Genomic DNA, 22,311 nt, shown 5'->3' on the forward strand with positions numbered 1-22,311 from the left:
TCAGCAGGACTGGGTCTGCAGGCTCTTCCCCAGGCATGGGGCACCTCCGTTCTGGGGGGCTGGGTTGTTGCACTGTCTCGTCCTCTCCTGGGAGCCTCCTCTGCACTCTGACCAGGGACTCCAGCAGCTCCAGCGGCCATCAGTTTTGGCTCCTGCAGGAAAGCATGTGGTGGGAGGAGGAGGTTAGTGTAGGAGAAGCAGCTGGCTGGGGATGTAGGGCCAGAGGCCATCTTGTTGCTCCAGAGTGGTCCAAAGTCCTTCCTCGGGGAAAGGCCCTGAGTAGCAAACCAGGACCTCTGTGCTTACAGCCTCACAGCTAATTTGGAACTCTGGATGGAGTGAAAATAAGCCACTTGAGGGTCCATCTCATGACATTGGAATCCATGGTTGTATGGAAGATGGACAGCAGAGCAAGGCAGGAAGTGTACTCCTCCAGGAGAATGATTCCAAATCGTCGGAGGCTGTAAGGAATAGAACCATGACCAACCTGCTTCTCCAAGGCAGAGGTCTAGTTAGAGATCTCTGTCGCAGATTGTTGAGGTTCAGCTTGTAAGTTTCTAATCCAAACTTTTCAGAGCCTGACAGTGGGCCCTGGGGTATGACAGATTATCTGTGCAGAACTTCCAAACGCTTACACTGGGTGTGGAATCTAGAAACCGAGCACCCAGAACCCCACCCAGGGCTGCTGGCTTACTTCCCTGGCTGGGCCTCTCCAAGTCCTTCTCCTCCCAGGAAAGTTAAAGTTTGGCTCCATGAGAAGCGTGAATGAATCCAATGGGGACTGCTCATCACTTTCTATCACCATTCCTTTTTCCTAATTAAATCTTCCATGAACCCCACATCTAATTCAGATGAAAGCAGAGCAATTCCATTGAAGCTGGGGTGACTTCCAGGCTCGCCCTCCTCCCCTGGGGGCAGGTCCTAGCACCCTAGGGCTCCTCAGATCTCACTGTGAGCATCATTGGATTAGATTATCTCCAAGTCCCTTCCAGCACTGTAATTATACTCCCTGATGGGGCAGCCACAGCAGGATTCTTAGTCTCTATTTTCCCCGACCTCTGTGATTCTGTCCCTGTTGGCAAAGGTTTGCTAGGAAAACTCCCAGGGATCCTAATGGGTTTCAGTAGACGCTGACAGATTTTTTTTTCTGCCTTAGATGTCCTTGCCAGCTTAATCTCTGTCAGGGTGAACGTCCAGTAAGGTGGCCATGAGGTCACCTGATATCCACACCCTGCTTGGAGGGTTGTTAGAGCTCCTTGCAACGCTGGCAGTTATCTGAATGTATGAGAAATGAATGCAGGAGGATTGAGACTTTGAATACAGCTCCTAGTCTCCCACTCTCACCCAGATGGCTGGCATCTTGCTCCTCCTCCACAGCCCACAGTGTGTGCATGCAGCTCGGCATGACTCTCACAGAGTATGCCCTCCACCCTGTGAGGAATGTCTAGGTGAAACCTCTTCTCTCTATCTCTTTGCTATGAGGACCAGGCCCTAGAAAGGGAATAATTAGAATGGCCAAGCCAAGGATCATACCTGTGCCTTGAAGTCAGGCCTGACTGAAATTATGAAGTAATTAGCCCATTCCCACTGCCCACATCCCATGTGATTGCTACTGAGATTGCTTCAGAGTCTCTATGCTCATTCAAACCATACTGACATGAGACAGACTCAGTAGAGACAGGCCAAGGCCTTGGGTCCAGGCATCCGACTTCCTGGGCTCAGCTCCCTGCTCCTTCATTCTCTAGTTACATGACCTTTGGCAAATTATCTACCATTGCTCCTCATCTATAGAATGAAATCAACAAGAACATTTATCTCATAAGGCTCTGTGGGAATAATTAAGCTCACATACAAGGATGTGCTGCTATGATGCTGGCTTAGAATGAAGAACAATTATTTCTGTCAAGTGGCCTTTGGTCCTTGGGGAAAGTTTCCTAGCTGAGAGACCAGCAACCTGGTACATATCCTGCTGGAGAGCCAGGAGGATCCCTGAGCTCTGGAGCTGGACTATCTTGGTCCAGAGCATTTTTCCTCCCCTCCCCATGTCCTAATCCACCAATTTCCAAATAGTTAGGCAGTGTCCTCTCCAACTCCCAGGAGAAGAAAGTGCAACAGCCTTGGACCTTGGATAGTTGGTGATATAGATATTATTCTCTGTACCTGCATTTCTCAAATGTGGGCTTTCCCTCCCCTTCCCACAGCTCTCAAATTTTCTCGTTTGGGTAGCAGACAGCAGTCTGAGACTTAAACTGTCTGTTCTTGAGCAGAGGAAAAATCCAGAGAAGTGACCAACCCAGGTATATCCTGTCCATAGAACATCAGGCATGTGATGGCCTCTTCCTTCTGCTTGGTGGCATGTGCCTTACTTAGCTGGTTTAATGCTCAGCCCAGCCTGTGAGGCCTATACTGCCAGGATTTCATTTTATAGCAAGTGCTTACATGAGAATCAGACACTGGGATTCCAAGGCATGTTTGACCTCGGAGCTGTGCTGCCCTGCCTCCCGCTTAGAGACACTCTCTCAGTGAGGGAACGATAACCCACCATTATCTCATCTCAAAACCAGATCAACGAGGAGATCACCTCTGAATACTAAGGAAATTGCTGTCTGGGGTTCCTCCCAGCCAAGCTGGATTATTTTCAGCTTCAGACTAACAAGTCTTCATTTTTTTTTTGTCCTTCCCTATTCCAAATCTGAGGCACAGATTCTTTGGTGGAAGCCTCCTTGAGGCAATCTTACCACCCCACTGTCACGTCCTATGGGCTCATCAACAACTTTCCTCCATACACGTGATAACAGCTCTGGAAGAAGGTCCTCCCTCCTTAAGCCAACATCCTCTGCTCTATTAATCTTAAACTTTGATCTCAACAGCCGTGCAAAGCAATGCTCAGTCCTTCCTGTGTGACAGTCCCCATGAATTTTGACCTTCCTACGTGTTCTTAATGCCAACAATGTCCACTCCTTCCTGCTCTTCCTCTTACAGTGTCCCAACTTTGTTTCAACAACATCTGATGAAACACATGGGACTGAAGCTCCTGGCATGTCAGAAGAAGGATAATGACAATCTAGCTCTTTAATTCCGTTAACCTAGTCCCTTACTCTGGAGACAGCTGTGTCCGGCTCCCACTGAGTCAGAGGGCTGCAGACTTTGTTTTCTACAAATGGCTGTTTAGCCAGTTGCTCCTATTTACCCACTCTGTGCTTCCCCAGAAGGTTGTTCTGGACACAGTACCTTTGATTTGTCCACCCAGACTTCCCTTGTTCTATGTACATATTCTTCCATACAATAGCCAAATGAAACTGGTTTATACATTGATTTTACAGCCCATACTCTGCCTAGGCAACTTAGTGAACACCTGTCTCAAACCAAAGCAAACAGAGAGCTGGAATGTAAATCTGTCATAGAGTACTTGTCCAAGATACATAAAGCCCTGAGAGAGAGGGAGGGAGGGAAGGAGAGAGGGATGAGGGGGGGAGGGATGGAGAAAGGGAGGGAGGGAGGGAATGAGGGAAGGAGGGAGGAAGAGGTGTGTGAGAAAAACTTAAATGGAACTAGTTGAACCCCTCAAAGAAGTGTTTAAACAGTCTCCCCAGGGTGGGTTCATGAAATAACTGGGATTCACAGTGTGTTTGCCCCAGTTCATGCTAAAGGAAGAAAGTCTTTATTCCTCTTAATAGATTTCTTCCACATTGCTGGTTAATGAGTTCATGCCAAAACTATACACTCTTCCATCTTCTTTGCTCTGACTTTGCTTTTAGTACTAACTCCCTATCTAATGGCATCCACTGCATCCCTGCAAAAGACACATTCAACTCCCAGCTCCCATTACCTGTGAACAGAACCTTATTTGAAAGTTTGGTCTTTTCTGTGAAACCACAGTAAGATAAAGCCACGTGCATTCAGCTAGGGCCTAAAGAGGGGAGGGGAATCATATGACTGTGGAGGCAGAGATTGGAGTGATAGGTCTAGAAACCAAGCAACTCCAAGGTCTGTTGACAACCACTAGAAGCCAAGAGAGGTGTGGGGCACATCCTGTCTAGAGACTCCAGAGACAATCTTCCTCAAGCCCCTGGAGTGCATTTCAGCCTACAAGCAGCCCTGGACACTGAAGAGTCTTGATGGCAGGAAGAGAATGGAAGAACAATCCGGCATGCAACATGAACTATAAAACTCTTGGCTGTGCATTTCTAGAGCAGTCAAAGAGAATTCCACCCAGGAATAGAGGTTAGAAATCCCAATGGTTCCTTCTGTATACTGACCCCTGGGGTCCATGTCAGGCTAGGGCAGAGTGGACTGCATGAGTCTTACCCTCTATCCCCTCCAGGACCATGTGTTCACAGGCAGAGCCTTGCCAGCCCACACTACACTGACACCGGCAGCTGGTGCCCTCGAGTATGGGCACTCCATTGTTGAAGCAGGGCCCGCAGCGACATGCATTAAATTCCATCAGGTACCGATCCAAAGCCTGGCGCAGGTTCTGACGTTTAGTCTCCAGAGGCCCCAGGTTGGTGTGCCGCAGTAGCTGATAGATGGGCTTCATCTGTTGGTACAAGAGGATCAATCACATAGTCCCTCTGGCTCTGCCTGTGTTCTCATAGCCCAACAACTGGCTGTGAAGCTTCTGAAAGGCCTGCTACAGAGAGCAGATGCCCAGGTCTCCCTCCATCCTTCAGGATCCTCACAACCATTCTATGAATGGACTCTAAGCATCCCACTCACAGATAAGGAACTGAGGCTCAGAGTAGCTGTGTGACTAGCTCAGATCCATGCGAGTGTTCAGTGCAAGAGCCATTTTGAACGTGGTTTCCAGTACCTCTGAAATTGATGCTCTCCTAACTCCAGAGTAAGAAGAACCCCTAGAAGTTACCCAGAAGAAGGAACAACTCACTTGTTCCCTGAACTCGAGGAAGCCAGATAGGTGCATGCAATGGGTTGAATTCTAGGGTGGGGGAGGGTCATTTCCCTGTGATGTAACCAGGGTTTCCCTGCCTACACACTGTTGACTGAAATGAATGGTGTGCTGATAGGAACATGGTACAGTGTGTGTGACAGGCTATATAGCAGCACTGGATTCTGCACACCAGATGCCAGTGACATCCTTGTGCTAAAATCTAAACCTGTCCCATGCCATTACTAATAAATGCCCTAGGCTGAGCAGCAGTAAGAAGAGCAGAAAGAGGGCCTTCTGCTTCCCGCTGTGTGATCTTTGTCATGGAACCCACACACCTCCCTTCTTCATCTGAAAATGGAAACCAACACCCCACATTCTGGTTTTACTGTAAGGACCCTGGGAAAGGACATGTGGCAAAGCCTCATCGCTTAGAAAACTGTGAAGTGAGAGCAGCTTGCTTCCTGGCTGTGTGGCTGAGAGTCTCAGCTTTCCCTCTAAGCCTGGGAATGATAGCCACTCTAGAATCCTCATGACCCAGAGTGAGTACAAGGCAACCGTGTAAGAGACAGAATAATAATATACAACACACCATTCTCATTAGAAATGCTATTAGCAAAAAAAAAAAAAAAAAAAACAACAAAAATGTGTGGGAGGGGGAAGAATGCTGGGAAGATGGCTGACTGGGTAAAGTGTTTGCTGAGTAAGCATGAAGACCTGGCTTTGAATCCCAAACATCCATGCAGAAAGTCAGGCACAGCCACCAGCTCCTGTAACCTCAACAGTGACAAGGTTAGCCTGGGGACTTGCTGGCTAGTCATCACAAGGATCCAAGTTCTGTGATAGACCCTACCTCAAAAACATAAGAGAAAAACACTTGGCAGTGACCTTTGACCTCCAAACACATTCATGGATCAGTATAACATACACACAGAGAGGGAGAGGGAGAGGGAGAATTGGGGTGGGGGTGGACTGTGCTTTACCAGTGGCATTATTTCTGGTTATCTTTAGCACCCTTATAATGCTCTGCATTTGGAGAAAATCAAAAGATGAACGTTTTCAGCAGGGCTCTCATTGTATAAGGGAAGAACCTAAGGGCCCAAAGGAGAAGCAATTTGCCTAAGTCCGATAGAGCCACTGTGGGTCAGTCAGAAGTCAAGGGCAGGCACTTCACAGAACTTTGGCAGGCTCCTGGAAATGTGGACAGAAAGACTCATGGCAAACAGACCTTGGTGAGTGGTCAGAGGCCATTTTAGAGGCCTTCAGACATGGGAAGCAAGGATTGGCTGAAGTGAAGGCCAGAAAAACATCACTTACTGGAAGGTCAGGAAATTGGGCCCATTGTTAGGACATGAGTAGGAATTGGGCTGCCTGGCTCCTGGTCAAAGAAGACTCTTATTTCCAGGTAAGGCCAGTCCCACGGGGCTGCTTCCCCTTAACCTTGAAGCAGGCTCAACTCAAGTCCCTCCCCTGCCCTCAGGACCCTCAGGAAATGCTCCTGGGAAGAGCTGGTTTCTTTTAGGAAGAAAGGATAGAGAAAATAGGATCTTAGAGCTTAAAATTTACTGACAATGATCTTATGCCATTTTATAGATAAGTCAACAGAGTCAGGCAAGGAATGTAGCAGCTTGTATATGTATGTATAACTAATACATACTTAATACAAGATATATAATACAAAATAAAACAATATGACCCATGGATTCGCTTAATCTAAGTACATGTTATAAATAAATGCTTAATGCTGACATCTACTTTGGATCTTAATTCCTAACTGGCACGCTTATCTGTTCTCTCTCTGTCTCTGTCTCTGTCTCTGTCTCTGTCTCTGTCTCTGTCTCTCTCTCTCTGTCTCTCTCTCTGTCTCTCTCTGTCTCTCTCTGTCTCTCTGTCTCTCTCTCTCTCTCTCTCTCTCTCTCTCTCTCTCTCTCTCTCTCTCCTTTTAAATTATAAAACTAGTTTCATGACTCAGTGTATTGATTCCTCAGAGGGCTACACTTCTCAGAGGGGGTGAAGGTTGTGCAGCCATGCAGATGTTGAAGAGTTAACGGGGCGTCTTTTGCTTTCTACAGGCTTCTATGCTGGTCTTTTCCGTAGTATGGCTCTGTTTCCTCAGCTAAGATTTCCTAACTTTATAACCTCTCATTCCTTGTTATGTATGACACGGTGGTCTGAAAGTGAAGGAACTGACCCAGGTTTCCCCCAGGAAGGGTGAATGAACTGTGATCCAAACTCCTCCTCTTGTCACCTTCCCAATCCCCACGCTTTTTGTTCCAAAGAGAGTTTCAGGCCTCAAACTTTGACCCTGCCTTCCCCTTGGTACTGTTGTTGCTCAAAACAAACACAAAGTTCCCATCTTGACTATGAAAGCGTGTGTGTGTGTGTGTGTGTGTGTGTGTGTGTGTGTTCTCCTGATACCAATTTTACAGTTTTTGCCCAAATCACTAATAGCTAGAATGATAGCAATTTTCAGACCCTATGTGAATTACAGGTGCGTGAAAGTGGTCCCTTACTTACTGGAGAAGAAATAAAATCAAGGTTAATCCATCTGACCCCCCCTTTTTTTTTCATAGAAAGCAGGATGTTAAAATACAGTTTTAGGTCTAGGTGTTTTAGAAATATCTATTGGTTTAAATAGACAATATCTCTATGCTTACATACATGTAAAAATGGGCACAAATACAGTGACAATAGTTAGGACATCAATAATATTTTTCTTAAAAGTTTCAAACAAACAGCTGGTTCCAGCCAAAAATGTGGCAGAGGAATGCCTGGTCAGGCATCAGTGGGAGGAGAGGTCCTTGGTCTGGTGAAGGCTCAGTAGATGCACCAACAAAGGAAAATCGAGGGGGGGGTAGGTAGGGGTGGGTCCGAGTAGGTCCGGTGGAGGGGCATATACTTGGAGGCGAGGGGTGGGAGGAGGGGCTGGGGGTTTGGGGGAGGGGAGAAATAGGGAAAGGTTTTAGCATTTAAAATGTAAATGAAGATTATATTCAATAAAAAAGAAGAAATGAAAAGAAAAGAAAAAAGAAAAGAAGAGAAGAGAAAAGAAGAGAAAAGAGGAGAAAAGAAAGGAAACAGAGTTTGACAGCTAGAATAACCCAGTTTGTGAGGCTAGGAACAAAGCCAGATTCTTTTTCAACCTTGTTGACATGTCAGGTCAGAGGATTCTTACCCTTCCTGGGTGTGGGAAGGGGTGTGTCATATGGATTGCTCAGTGGGGTCCCTAGCTTAGTCCTTCAAATTTCACTGACTGGCACATTGTCCATTTCCCGTGGGCCCAAAACGACCCTGCCCTATGACTAAGAAGCAAATAAGAACTGAACACATGCTCCATGGGCCTGAAGTCTCAGCACTGTCACCTGGACACTATCTAGCCCTAAGCAATTCATTTAGTGTCTGTGGGGTTGATTCCTAATTTGTTCAATATTTATTGCCTGCCCCTTTAATTAAAACATGGTACTTGTCACAATGGAATATTACTCAGCTGTTAAAAACTTAAGTTTGCAGGGAGATAGATGCATATGGAAATTGTAATATTAAGAGAGGTGGCCTGTTCCAGAAAGCATGAGTTCCCTCCTATGCGGACCCTAGATATTAATACAGATAGATGTGCACATAAATAGCTGTGAATGTGGTAAAGTACAAAAACCTTCGAAGGGGATCAAGAGAGGGCAATGACAAAGGATACAAAGCAAACCTTCATCTAGTTTTCATGGTGGATGCGGGGATTGGAGGAGCAAGAACCACTCTTGTATTGCAATAGAATACACCATGTGTTCTTCCTTTGGGGGAGCAGTTGTGAGAGTCTGGTGTTCTCTTGCATGTCGTTGACCATGATCACCACAGGAATTATACATGACTAGCGACTGAGTACATTTGTCACATTGATACACTTAGAAAAAGTGACCTTTTTATTACATTTAATTTGGTGCTACAGTTTCTAATTTCTTCTCTTTTCTTCTGTTTAAAACCATATCAAATCATTCTGATACAGTGCTATTTAACATATGAATCGTATTGCTGTTCATAAACTACAGCCTTTGAAAGAAGTTATAGCCTCCTAATTTACCAGATGGGATCTTTCAATTAGTTCATGTAAAAATGTAAGTTGCTGTTTCACGTCTAACCCTGTAAAGGGTCTGGGCTAGCTGTGGTCATCCAGATCCTGAACAGTCCTAAGTTTCTGACCCCAGCTGTCCCGTGGCTCTAGATTAAAGTCACATCTTCTCTCTAGGCAGGTCTGGGCAAGGGCACCAGCTCAGTGTGCCGTTACATTTAATCTTGTTCTTTGATGGGCTCATAATAAGAAATATGAAATGATCTGCTCTGCTTCACTTTCATTTCTTATGGACGTAGGGTTTCTTCACCTCAAAATCGATAACAACAGGGTTATACTTTAGTGATCTCCCCCAGGACCGGTATGCAATAGCACTGTTGTGTGTCAAGCCACTGCCCAAGTCAGAACTTCCACCTTGCACCCGAGAAATGATGTCTTCCACTCCCAAGTCCTTCTTCCTTTTGTCTATCAAAAGAATAACAGTGTTAGCTTTCTTCCCCCTGCCCCAAATCAAAGGGCTGGATGGTAAGTTCTACTGTGGAGATGTATAATAGTGTTCATCTGCTCTTAGAGTTAGCCCATTCTTCTACTGTAGCCATAACCAGCAGGATGGAATGGACAGAAACTTCACATCCTGTGAGTAGAGGAGTCATGGAGAGGCCAGGCCAACACAACATGGGTGATAAATGGCTGGGAAGGTCAGTGGTTGTTTGTCCACTCATCCATTCATGGGTCAGGGTTTACTTGGCACATGTTTGCTCTTGTATTCCCTCCCTCCACCTCTCTCCCTCACTCCCTCTCTCCTTTTCTCTCTTACTTTCCCTGCTAAATATGGCAGATGCTCTGATAGCTGTCATCAGGGTCCTCAATGCAGATGCCGAGAAGAAAGCAGTTTGATGGGCCAGTTAGGAAGAAAACTTAGTTGTTGATAAAGTAAGCATTTGCCAGGTCAAGGAGAGAGGCTGAGAGGTCGTCAGAAATGGGTAATTTGGGGCCTGGAGAGATGGCTCAGTGGTTAAGAGCACTGACTGCTCTTCCAAAGGTCCTGAGTTCAAATCCCAGCAACCACATGGTGGCTCATAATCATCTGTAATGAGATCTGACACCCTCTTCTGGAGTGTCTGAAGACAGCTACAATGTGTAGTTACATATAATAAATAAATAAATCTTCAAAAAAAGTTCAAAGCAACAGTTTAAAAAAAAGAAAAGAAAGAAATGGGTAATTTGGCTTAACACTCAAGACATAAATAACCTAACCCACGTGTATAACTTAATCCAGTCAACATGCACTTCACTTGCTAAATTATAGCTGCTTTCATAAACCTTTCTCTGTCCCTCACCTTATAAAACTTGATTTGTATTTGACGGGCTAGTGAGTGAACAAATGAATGAATGAATGAATGAACACCCACACTGATTTGTTCAAGAAATGTTGACTACCCATGTACATGCTTTCACTGCTCATTCTTTGAACTTGAACTTGGGAGTCATAAATTCTTCTCCTGAGAAACTTGCCTACTCCCTCAGCACTGATTCCTGATGAGATGACAAAAGATGCTATCCACACCTCCCATTTCACCCGACGTCTTGCTGGGGTACTTGTCTAGCCCTTCGAATCTAGGAAGCATCCTTAGACTGCTGAATGTTTTCAAGATAACTTCAGTGTAAGCAGGTGGACCCAAAACAGAGACATTATACATAAGTTATGACTTGGAGAATATGAAATGGGATCAGCTGGAGGAAGAGAATCATTGTGTAAATGGTGTGTCCCAAGGAAAGTCTTGCTTCACACTTGGGAAGACCCACTGATAAACACTTGCCAATGCTGCCACCTCCAGACTTGTGACAAGACTCTCCTGATAAACCTCCTCCGACTTTTAACTTCCCAAACTCCAGGCCAACGCCACCTCCGATGCATTTTTTGACATCTTCCACAGTAATACCTGTAGCAGGAAGACAGAAACAAAGTCCTGGATTAGAAAGGACAGCTGCCATGGTGTAACCAGCTCAGGCTAGGAGACGCTTACTCAGACTTCGGAGGCAGATTGAAACAGTCACTTTTCTCTCCTGTGGATAGCCAACCAAACACCTGTAGAAATTGGGGAGGTGAGGGATGGGCTCAAGCAGCTCTACATTCTCCTTGGTTTTCCTTTACCATTCTCCTCTGAGTCTCCTTGAAGCAAGTGTTCTAGCTCTTCTCCTGTCAGCCCTGGGCTTCACCCCATTTTTCACAGGATATCCTCCTTCATTTACTTCATGATGTGTTTTTGGGACAGAATACCCCCACTCCCTTTACTTGTGTATTACTGGTCATCTTTGTAACTGTTTTTTTTTTTTTAATGTTCAGTCATTTTTTCCCCAGAAGAAATGGCTGGTAAATGAAAGACATTCGATGAATAAATATTGTGGTCCCATGGAAGGGAATGGAAGTAAGCTTAGAACTTCAAATCCCAGCCATTGACACCTGGGAGCTCTGCAAAAAAAAGCCGTGATCCCACTGGCCTCAGTTTCTCATTTGTGGAAAAGAAGAGAGTTGTTCTCCCCCAGGCATGTATCAGCAGAAGCCCTCTGAGACACTAGAAAGATCAGTTTCTGGAGCTGGAAGTGAGTGCTAGGAGGAAGAGGTGCCCTGAGTAGCCCATTTAGCACCACATAAAGAACGTCTGCTATTTCCATAGAAGCACTTTTGATTTTTAGTGTATAACTAGTTGCAGGAGAACGAGCATATTTAATTGTTTTGATTTTTAAAAAATGCTTTAATAGTGATAAACAAAAGCTCATGAAAAGCATTCACAGGCAAAAGCCAGAATGAAGTCTTCAGTGGACAGTGGAGTGCTACCGAATCATCCAGAGTACTGCCTGATGCATCTGGACTGAAGAGTGCTACGCAGCAACTGTGCTCTTAAATGATCTGCAGACCTAGTGCCAGAAGGTGCTTGCAGAAGAGAATTCTAGCTTGGTTTGAGCCATGACACTTGTCTTCAGTGGCTTTGCTTGCTGGGGTGGGGAGGGCAAAATAAGATACCAGCCAGTAAGGGAAGAACCATGACTCAGAGAATCATAGAATCTAAGAGTTAAAGAGCCTTCATAAACCCAGTTTATAGTCAGGATGCGCATGGTTCACAAAGGTTAATTGTCTCACCTGAGGCCATGAGGCTGAAGTCAGGGAAGCTGAGATTCTGTGAATGGCTATCTGGCTCAGAAGCCTGCAGCATCTTCACCATCCCCAGTTATTGGATCAGACTAAAGCAGTCTGTCCTCTGAGAGAAAAATGTAGTAGGCACCTACTCAGTACCCTCCTGGCACATCATGTGCTGGTAATGTAGCTATCTTGGGTTAAAACTTTTTGTGTCAGATGTGACTCTGATTAACTAGTCTATATAAGGCGAGTGTGTGTGACGCATGTACCAGCTGAAGCAAATCTGTATCAGAGAGTTTCTTGTTGGAATTCAGCAGAGCTGATGAGAAGCTAGAATGAAGCTGCAGGAGATGCTACCAACAGAGGCAGCCATACAGAGCCCACGGAGACATCAAGGACAATGATCAGGTGCCATAGAGGAGCTCAATCCTGCATCCAAATGCAGAAGCCGAAACTAATATTGGAAGAAGGGACACCGATCCAGATGGATGGATGTAAAGGGGTAGAGAGGTATAGTAGAGAGAAGCGAGTAAGGTGTCGATCTGTTGTGGAGAACCGGTGTGACCTAAGCAGGCGGCCTGATCTTACAGAAGCCTCTGCCAATGTTCTATATCCATCCCACCAGATCATGTTCCACAGGAGGCCTTGACGTGGGGCAGATCAAAACTTTGACTTCTGAGCTTGTGAGCTCATGTCACCTCACCATACCCAACAGTTGATTAAACAAGTAGACTCCTGAGCCCCATCTCCTTTCGTTCTAAGTTTATATTTATGAGAAATTAGAAATATGTGTTTTCAAAAAGCAAGGGCCACACGTGGTTCTCAGGTGGTGAGTCTGGAACATGATGGTGTCTGGTCGTTTACTCCAGTACACTGGGGCACATACTATCTTGATCAGTGCCTCCTCAGCAGAGGGGCCTTACATATGGAAACAGTAGTCAACCTCATCGTCTCTACTCAGAATAAGAGCTGGAAAGGCTGGGGTGGGGCAGGGCTTTCTGGCTAATAATCAGGATTCAGAAACCCTTCAGGAGATTGAATGGATTCACCGTCTGAGAAAAACGAGACTCACTTGGGAAACTTATGACAGTTTACCCTGGGAACAAAATACCAACCAGACAAGCACGCCGTGAGGAATGTGGAGAGCTGAGCAGACAAGGCCTAAAGTTCTGGTTACTCCCAGTCTGTCAGGCTGATGAAGCCAGATGAAAATGATAACCAGAAAAGTAGGTGGGTAAGCCCATGCCCCCTCCCATGTTAGAGAGATCTAGACTGATGGCAACCTGAGTAATACATTCACCCTGGAAACACTGCTTAGCCATTAAAATTCCTTAGAGAGGAAGAAAACCCTGCAATTTAAGACACCAGATGATCCCCAGGACAATATGTTGACTGAAGGAGGCCAGGTTCAGAAGGACAAGACTATATGTTTCCCCTTACATGAGGTATCTAAATAATGCAACCATTAAATTAAAGGGGATCTTAGTGTGACTGGGAGTATGGGGAAAGGGAAGTTTCTAATCAATAGACATAAAATCTCGTTATCATAAAATCTCTGTACAGCACTGCTCTTGTTATTAATAATACTGCAATATACTTAACATGCTAACGGGGTGGATGTCCTTAGTATTTTTGTACCATTAAAGGTTTTTGGTGTGTGTGTGTGTGTGTGTGTGTGTGTGTGTGTGTGTATACCTTCTTCTCATGTATGTACATCTATGTATAAAGGCCCAAAATTGATGCCAAGGAACTTAGGAAGTCTTCCATAATCTATCTTTGAGGGTAGCTCTCTCAATCAAACCCATAGCTCACTACTGATGTGGGAGGCTAATTAGTATTAATTTTTTGCTTTGTTATTTTTGTTTTGTTTTTTGTCTACTTGACACAGCTAGGGTCATCTAAGAAGAGGGAACTTCTTTTTTCTTTTCAAAATTAATTAATTGAATAAGTAAGTAATTTTTGAGGCAGTGACTCACTATGTGACCCTACCTGTCCTGAAAGTCCCTATGAAGACTAGGCTGTCCCCAGACTCACAGATATACACCAGACTCTACTTCGGAGTGCTGGGATCAAAGGCATGTGTCCCCATGCCTGGCCTAGGGAAAGGGAACCTCAGTTGAGCTGATGCTGCCATCAGATTGCCAATAGGCATGTCCTTGGTACATGACTGGTGCAGCAGGACTCAGCCTACTTTGAGTGGTGCCACCACAGGGAAGGTGTTCCTGGGTTATGTAAGAATTCAACCCAAAGTAGTCACACATTGGTCTTCCTTCTTCTTGAGCATCATGTAGTCTGTGAATTATATCTTGGGAATTCCAAGCTTCTGGGCTAATATCTACTTATTAGTAAGTACATACCATGTGTATTCTTTTTGTGATTGTGTTACCTCACTCAAGATTATATTTTCTACTTCCATCCATTTGCTAAGAATTTCATGAATTCACAGATCATATGAAGCTCAAGAAGAAGGAAGACCAAGGTGTGGACATTTCGGTTCTTCATAGAAGGGAGAACAAAATATTCATGGGAGGAGATACAGAGGCAAAGTTTGGAGCAGAAATTGAAGGAAAAGCTATCCAGAGACTGCCCCACCTGGGGATCCATCCCATATACAGATACCAAACCCAGACATTATTGTGGATGCCAACAAGTGCCTGCTGACAGGAGCCTGATATAGCAGTCTCCTGAGAGGCTCTGTCAGTGCATGAAAAATACAGAGGGGGACACTCTCAGCCAACCATTGAACTGATCACATGGTCCCCAATGGAGGAGCTAGAGAAAGGACCCAAGGAGCTGAAGGGGTTTGCAGCCCCATAGGAGGAACAACAATATGAGCCAACTGGTACCCCAGAGATTCCAGGGACTAAACCACCAACCAAACAGTACACATGGAGGGACCCATGGCTGCAGCCACATATGTAGCAGAGGATGGCCTTGTTGGGCATCAGTGAGAGGAGAGGCCATTGATCCTGGGAAAGCTCATTGCCCCAGTGTAGGGAATGACAGGATAGGAAGTGGGAGTGGGTGGTTTAGTGAGCAGGGGAGAAGGGATGGGATAGGGGATTTTTGGAGGGGAAACAAGGAAAGGAGCTAACATTTGAAATGTAAATAAAGAAAATATCTAATTAAAAAAAGAATTCAACCCAGTAAGCAATGGTAAGAAAGCCAATGAGAGCCATCTCTCTACAGGCTCTCCTTCAGTTACTGCCTCCAGATTCTTGCCCTGAGTTCCTTCTCTATGGACTGTGATGGAGAAGTATATAATTCAGGTTGATTTTGATTGTGGTCCTCATCATGGCAATAGGAAGCAAACTACTATACACGACAGAACCTTCATCCCTGCCTTCCTAGGCTGGAATTGCAGGCAGGCCACATGCTCGTGGCATTTACTTGGGCTCTGAGCTCCAATTCTCTTGCTTCTGTAGCAAGCGTTTTAACCATCTGAGCCACATTCAAAGCCATAACCTTTGGACCAGGGACTGCTTATCTGAAAGCATGGAGAGTTCTCTTCAGTTGAGTAATAACACCTCCAGACAACTCTCTGGGGCACGTGCTGAGTTGGAGGGACCCTGGGTTTTTTTTTTTAAAGGCTTGAGTGTGTGGCTACAGGCCTAAGAACTTGCATCAGATGAATGGAGACTTCAGAAAGAAATCTCCCCAAGAGAGATACATCATGATGATCAGAAGTCAACCAGAGATGAGTCACCTCAGAGGGCAGAGAACTCTCCTCATGGAGAGGACCAATGAGGGGCTGGGCTGCCTGCCTATAAGGGGTCAGCAAGGAGGCAAGAAGAGTGGAAGACCTGAGGTCTTCTTGTGCTGAGATTATGAAATGTTGTGATCACACCATAATGCTCCCAAAAAAAAAAAAAAAAGGATTTGAGGAAACTTTGATAAGCATCTTCCAGTGTTTCAGTACACACAAGGTGTCTTTGGAGTAAAGGGGATCAAGAAGATCTAGGAAGTGTGGGAAGTCAGGTAAACAGACATAGAGGAGTGTTCTGATATGGTGTGGCAGGCCTGAGCAGGCTTCCTCACAAGTTAGAAAGAAGATTCTGGATGCAGGCAGATCAAGAAGCACTCAGGAGAAAAAGTAGGCTGTAGAGAGCAGAGGATCCCATGTGGATGGTTCGTGTTCCCAGTGACAAGACAGTACTCAGGAAGGCTAACATAAACTCTAGAGTGATAAGGAGGGAATTTCCCTCAGGGTTGCGTCTCGCTCTAGCCTGGTGTCAAGAAGGGCTGCTTTAAAGAAGGTCTGCTTGGCAGTCCAGAACCACAAAGACTATGTCTCTGGCCACCTAGCCTACCATCTGCTTTCTTGTTTAGCTCAGCAGCAGTACCAATGTGAGAGCTGTCCTCACGCCTCAGCGTGGGTACTACAGATTGCACAGGGCTCTGAAGTAGAAGTAGGCAGCTTGACTTCTGAAGTGTGAGAACACAGAGAGGCTCTGTCATTCCTCAGATTAAAGGTATCAAGTGTAAAACAGGCGCAATACATTATTTATCTCTTCCTCACAAACAAACACCACTCGTCAACTATGATCTATCTGCTGCGCTACACTAGTTGCCTGCACAAACAATCTCTCCAAAGGGAAAAGAGAGTCTTAATGTCTGTTCCTGCCCTTGCAGTGCGGAAGAAGATTGCTCAGTTTGTGGCTGGACTGGCCAAGACGCAGTGCCTATCTCACCTGCCCTCGCCACGCTTCCATTCCTCTGTTTAAATTCATGTTTGTTACCAAACACTGGTGGATGTGAGTACTGTGTGCCTTTGCCTGTTGTACTCCTTGTAGCCAGGTATCCCTCTTCCCCTCTCACTGAGCCTCTTCCGGTTCTTCTCTAGCCAGATTTTCCCAACTACCTAGGAACCTCCAAGGAACCTCTGTGCTTCCTGACAGCACCATATTTAGCACACCCGTGAATTTTTTTTAAATTTATTTCTTAGTCCATTTTTTCCTATTAGACTGGAAGTTACTATTTGTTTAGGCAAGGTCCAGCACAGAGCATGGCATGTTCCACGCCCTCAGGAGTGCTCAGGTACCAGCTAGCTCTACCATTTCTAGACAATACCACTAAAGCATTTGAGGGACCGTATGTATTCTTGGGAGTTGTGTGAATTTGGGGGGGGGTTGTGTATACTCTTTTAAAAGAAGATACAAACCAGAGCTTTGTCACCATCATGGTTAAATCTTTTATGAAGTGTTTTCATTTGCCTTATATCATCGTCTCATTCCAACTACCTCTGACACCTGGAGGATTTGGCCATATTATGAGCTTACTAGAGGAGGGGTGAGCCTGGTGGCTGAGAGTGTAAAGTCTGAAGCCATTAGCTGGTAGTGGGACTCTAATTTATTTAACCTCATTGTGCCTCAGTTCTCTGGTCTTGAGGATGGGAATAATCATTTCTATTGGCGAGTCTCTGAAAAGAGTGTCGAGCACGGTGGAGCGGCCGATGCAGCTTGGACTGTTGCCTCACTCACTCCAGGTTTTGTTACTAGCCACTCAGCAATCAGGTCTTTGAAAGCTAGGCATGCTTACCGAGATCTACATGTGTCTATGTCATCATGCCAGTGGTGCTGGGCAGAGAAGCACTCATCACGTGTCATTACGATCAATGGTGGTCGCCAAAAGAACCTTGCAAAGGCTGCCTGTCCTTCAGTGATGTCCTCATCACACAAGGAAGCTCAGAGAGTGGTGGCCACGCAGTGTACTCACAGTGGCAGTATTAGGGCTGCATCCCAGCCTTCTGCCCAGCTGATGGGAGCTGATTTTTAGAGTCTCTGCATTTGCATGATGATGATACTGGCCCTGAGAAGGATCAATGTGTGGGAAGCCAGGGTCTGAAGTGGAGACTCCATTAGCTGGAATCCCATTTCTGTCCAGCTTCTGTCTGGACAATTGTTTGTCCTCACCATGCTTCAGTTTGTCTACCTAGAAGGTGACTATAGTATAGTCCGCTCCTGGGGCTATGGTGAGATGTTATGGTAACAGTTCACAGAAATGTTATTCAAGGCTAAATACTACCACTTATTGCTGGTTTGGGAAGTGCTGCAGGTTACTGAGGCTCTGGGTTCCTGAGTCTCAATATGGAAGATCTTAGACTAGAGGATGCAGGTTTATTTGTGATGATAGGTTCTCTGCATCAACACTTTAGTGGTATAATCTGCTAGGACATGGGTGAGTGAAGACAGCAAAGCAACAGGCAGATTATAGATAAGTAAATATCCAGGGAGGATATTTGGGTACCAAAGTATCCAAAGCCTAAGCCCTCATGTTATATTGCCTGCAAAGCTAAGTGTGGGAAGAATTATAATACCATATCAGATTTTTCTTTTAAGTATGAAGCTATTTTCCATAATATTAGCAGTAGAAATTCAAAAATCAGGACAAAGTCAGAAGGATGGCACTGAGTGACTTCCAATTCCATGTGTATGCAAATGACTTAAGGGGAATGGGGATGGAGCCAAGACACCAGGAGTCTGTCAGTCAATCAATACCATCCATCACCATGAAGCCTGGTTGCCATGGTAACTGGGGGATAAAGCCTGGAGCTTGTTAGAATCCAGCTACTGTCTGTTCAGGGTGACTGGTTGGTTAGCAGGCACAGCAAAAGACCTGCTGGGCCATTCCAGACTGCTTAGCCATGAATATAGAACTCTTCACAATCAAATTTCTGCCTACCTCATCCTCCTCACTGTCCAAAGGAGCTGAGACCACCCCTTAGGAAAACACTCAACTCTGCCAAGTACAAGGAAAGCTCTTAAGAATATGTGTCAAGTTAGGATTCTGATCTCCAGTGGACTTTAGACTTCATCCTTGGGCAGGACTCTGAAATTTTACCAAATAATGAAATCCATCTGGAAAGAAGAGCATGCTGTAAAGTAAAACATATATCTCAGTCTAAAGGCCACTGAAGCTCTTAAAGACAGGCAGCCAGCCCAGAAATGGAGAGATAGAATGATTGCTTAGAAGTTCTATATAAGCTAGGCAGAAACCTAAGATTGAGCATGTATCAGATAGGCAAGGAAGGAATAAGAGGGACTACAGAATCCCAAAGAGACTGTGATACTGTTCAGGGATGAATGTGTCTCAGGTCAGCACTGCAGCCTAGAAGGAGAGTGTGGACAAGATCAATGCACACTAACATGGATGCTGGCCATCTTGCCCAGCACAGGGGCCCTCCAGCTGAGTGTTCATCTTTTTATGCCTCTTGCAGCTGGCTATCTTCTCTGGATTCTGAGGCCCACGACGACTTCATTCCTGGCCACTGTTGTGATGACTCTTCCTAACACAACCCACACAGGGCCAAGGCCTCCTCAACAGAATCTAGCACAAAGGGAGCCTGGACAGTGGCCTGCTAACATTCACTCTCCCTACTTGTTGCTTCACCAAAACCCATGCTATTCCCTGAAGGTTTGACTGTTTTTTGGAGGCTGAAAACTGGAAAAGGTATAAAGCATGTGTTGGTCTCTCCTTAGTGCTTTTGCTTGTGTCTATTTCTGCTCCAGAAGAGTGTCATCAGGACCTCCAGACAGCTGCACATTGCTCCCCAGGGCAGGGATCTGGTTCCTTCACCTCTATGTACCAGAAATCATGGGTGTTCAGTGCAGATTTACAGTCTGTGTGGCTGTGCTGGGCCTCCAGCTTGCTAACAAAATATTTGGGGATGACTCATTTGTGAGTTTATTCCTTATAGTAAATCTCATTAATAGTATATATTTCATACAAAGTTCTAGATAGATATATACTACTGATTCTATTTCTTTGGAGAGCTCGAACTAATTTACTTCCTGGTGCCTCTTTTGTGACTACTGGTGATTTTCCCTTATTGGTATGGTTTGGTATATGTTCATAATCAATGGAGCACAGCATATTAAGGCAGAATTTTTAATAGTCTTTTCACTTTCCCTAAAAGTAAGAAATACATTTTACATTGGGATCTAGCCTTCACACATTCAGCTAAATAAAGTTTTAGTACTTAATTATATTTTGAGTGACACATACGATTCTATATCGGACCATATTTTAATGTGTCATAATTTAATGCTGGTGATGATCTACTATATTCCTTTTTTATCATTATTATTTTCTATGTTCTTTGTTTACATTCCAAATGATTTCCCCTTTCCTGGTCCCCCCCCCCATAAGTCCCATAAGCCCTCTTTCCTCCACCCATTCCCTAATCAACCCCCTCCCACTTCACTGTCCTGGCAATCCCCTACAATGCTGCATCAAGCCTTTCCAGAACCAGGGCCCTCTCCTTCCTTCTTCTTGGGAAGGATTTGATATGTGAGTTGTGTCTTGGGTATTCAGAGCTTCTGGGATATTATCCACTTATCAGTGACTGCATTCCATGTGGTTCTTTTGTGAATGAGTTACCTCACTTAGGATGATATTTTCCAGTTCCAACCATTTGCATAAGAATTTCATGAATTCATTGTTTTTAATTGCTGAGTAGTATTCCACTGTGTAAATATACCACATTTTCAGTATCCATTCCTCCATTGAGGGACATTTGGGTTCTCTCCAGCTTCTGGCTATTATAAATAAGGCTGCTATGAACATAGTGGAGCATGTGTCCTTATTGCATGCTGGGGAATCCTCTGGGTATATGCCCAGGAGTGGTATAGCAGGGTCTCTGGAAGTGTTATGCCCAGTTTTCTGAGGAACTGCCAGACTGATTTCCAGATACTATATTTCTATGTAATATCCACTAATAGGATATATTCTGAAGTTTGAAAAACCTGAGGATACAACATCCTTGAGACACTGGTTAAGATTACAATTGCTGGTTAAGATTACAATTTCCAAGGCTGACAAGTGATTTCAGTGATACATAGATATCTTTGAGATAGATGCAAGATGCTGGTAATTTTTTTTTACATTTCTGAACACCAGTCCTTTGTAAACTACATATTTTATTTTACTTTTCACAAATGCCCTCTAATTCACTGAAATAATGAATTTTAATTTATTAGCCCAATGTCAACCTCTCAACAGATGCCCAGTAACTGTTGGTTGGCTCTATCACTAAGTCTATGGTGGTGTATAACATGAGAATAAATGGAAGAATGTATCGCTGTATGGGAAAAGGATACATATTTGGAAGATATACAAACTCTAATTCAGAAGACCTTGGATCAGCACTGAGTCACGTTACAGTGTTTATTTAAGCTCTTTGGGCCTCAGCTTTCTCTCTAAAAAATTAGAGGAAATAATAACACAATTCCTCATGAAACTATTACAGAGATTAATTTGAATACCAGATGTGATTGTATATTTGCTTTATAAATATTAGGTGTTACTACATGTAAATATATTTTATTAAAATCAAATACTTTGGTTGATTCTAGGTATGGTGAATGACAATTTAAATCATTAGTCACTTTGGGTGGCAACTCATTTGGCTGCCCACAAAGTAAATCATCCATGACTATAATCAGGTGATTATAACAAAGAGAAACCCACCGCCTTTGACGGGCCCCCTGATGAGAAGGAACACTTATTAATCATGTTGGTATCTGGACAGTAGCTCCCATGTTAAGTGTGTTTAACAAATGTTTATTTAATAGAGAACTAAAGGAATGAATGAATAAGGAAGACAGGAGGGCGGGAGGAAGAGCGAGGAAAGCAATAATTAATTCCACCCTTGTGGCTCATCCTAAGTTGTGTGTTAGTAGTGGTCAGCTGGGCCAAGGACCCTGATGGAAGGGGATGATCAATGAAGGGTCAGATGAACTACACTCTTGCTGGAAGGGCCTGTCCAGGGTCGCTGTTATCTAGCATCCATCAGGGACAGGGATGATGGAGAACACACACTGATTCAGACAGAGTTGTTAACACTTTGAAAGATAGTGATGAGAATCCAAAGTGACCTTGACAAATGGGAGAAACAGACCCTTCCAAACTGGATGAAGCTCTGGAGACAGAAATGAATGACCTTGATTGAAAAACTGGGCAGGTGGGGGAGGAGACATGATGGCTGAGGCTTCGGGTCTACAGCAGAAACATCAGCCACTGCAGGCAGGACATAATGTTAATGATTTCCCTTCTGTTTGAGCAATGTTTCAGCACTGGTCGGCTGCAGAACCCTGAGATAGAGGTCTTCCTATTAGCCCCACTTTACAGATGAGAGAAGAGTTAAGATTACATCAGAAGTTGAAAGACTGGGAAGGTTGCAAAGTTGGAAGCCACATAGAAACATTGCCACTGCCTTGCTCTGAC

At 44.7% G+C, this 22,311-nt stretch overlaps 1 protein-coding gene across 1 annotated transcript in view; it reads right to left on the bottom strand.

The window, feature by feature from the left end:
• The window catches only part of C8a (complement C8 alpha chain), a 63,013-nt gene continuing 40,702 nt past the window's right edge, over positions 1 to 22,311 (bottom strand). The window contains exons 8-11 of the mRNA XM_052175594.1: positions 10,769 to 10,891; positions 9,259 to 9,413; positions 4,309 to 4,540; positions 1 to 152 (exon numbers count right to left, since the gene is read on the bottom strand). Coding sequence (XP_052031554.1) covers positions 1 to 152; positions 4,309 to 4,540; positions 9,259 to 9,413; positions 10,769 to 10,891 — 662 coding nt within the window. The remainder of the gene's footprint in view (positions 153 to 4,308; positions 4,541 to 9,258; positions 9,414 to 10,768; positions 10,892 to 22,311) is intronic.

This window comes from Apodemus sylvaticus, chromosome 3 (genome assembly GCF_947179515.1).
Source record: "Apodemus sylvaticus chromosome 3, mApoSyl1.1, whole genome shotgun sequence".
Lineage (NCBI taxonomy): Eukaryota > Metazoa > Chordata > Mammalia > Rodentia > Muridae > Apodemus > Apodemus sylvaticus.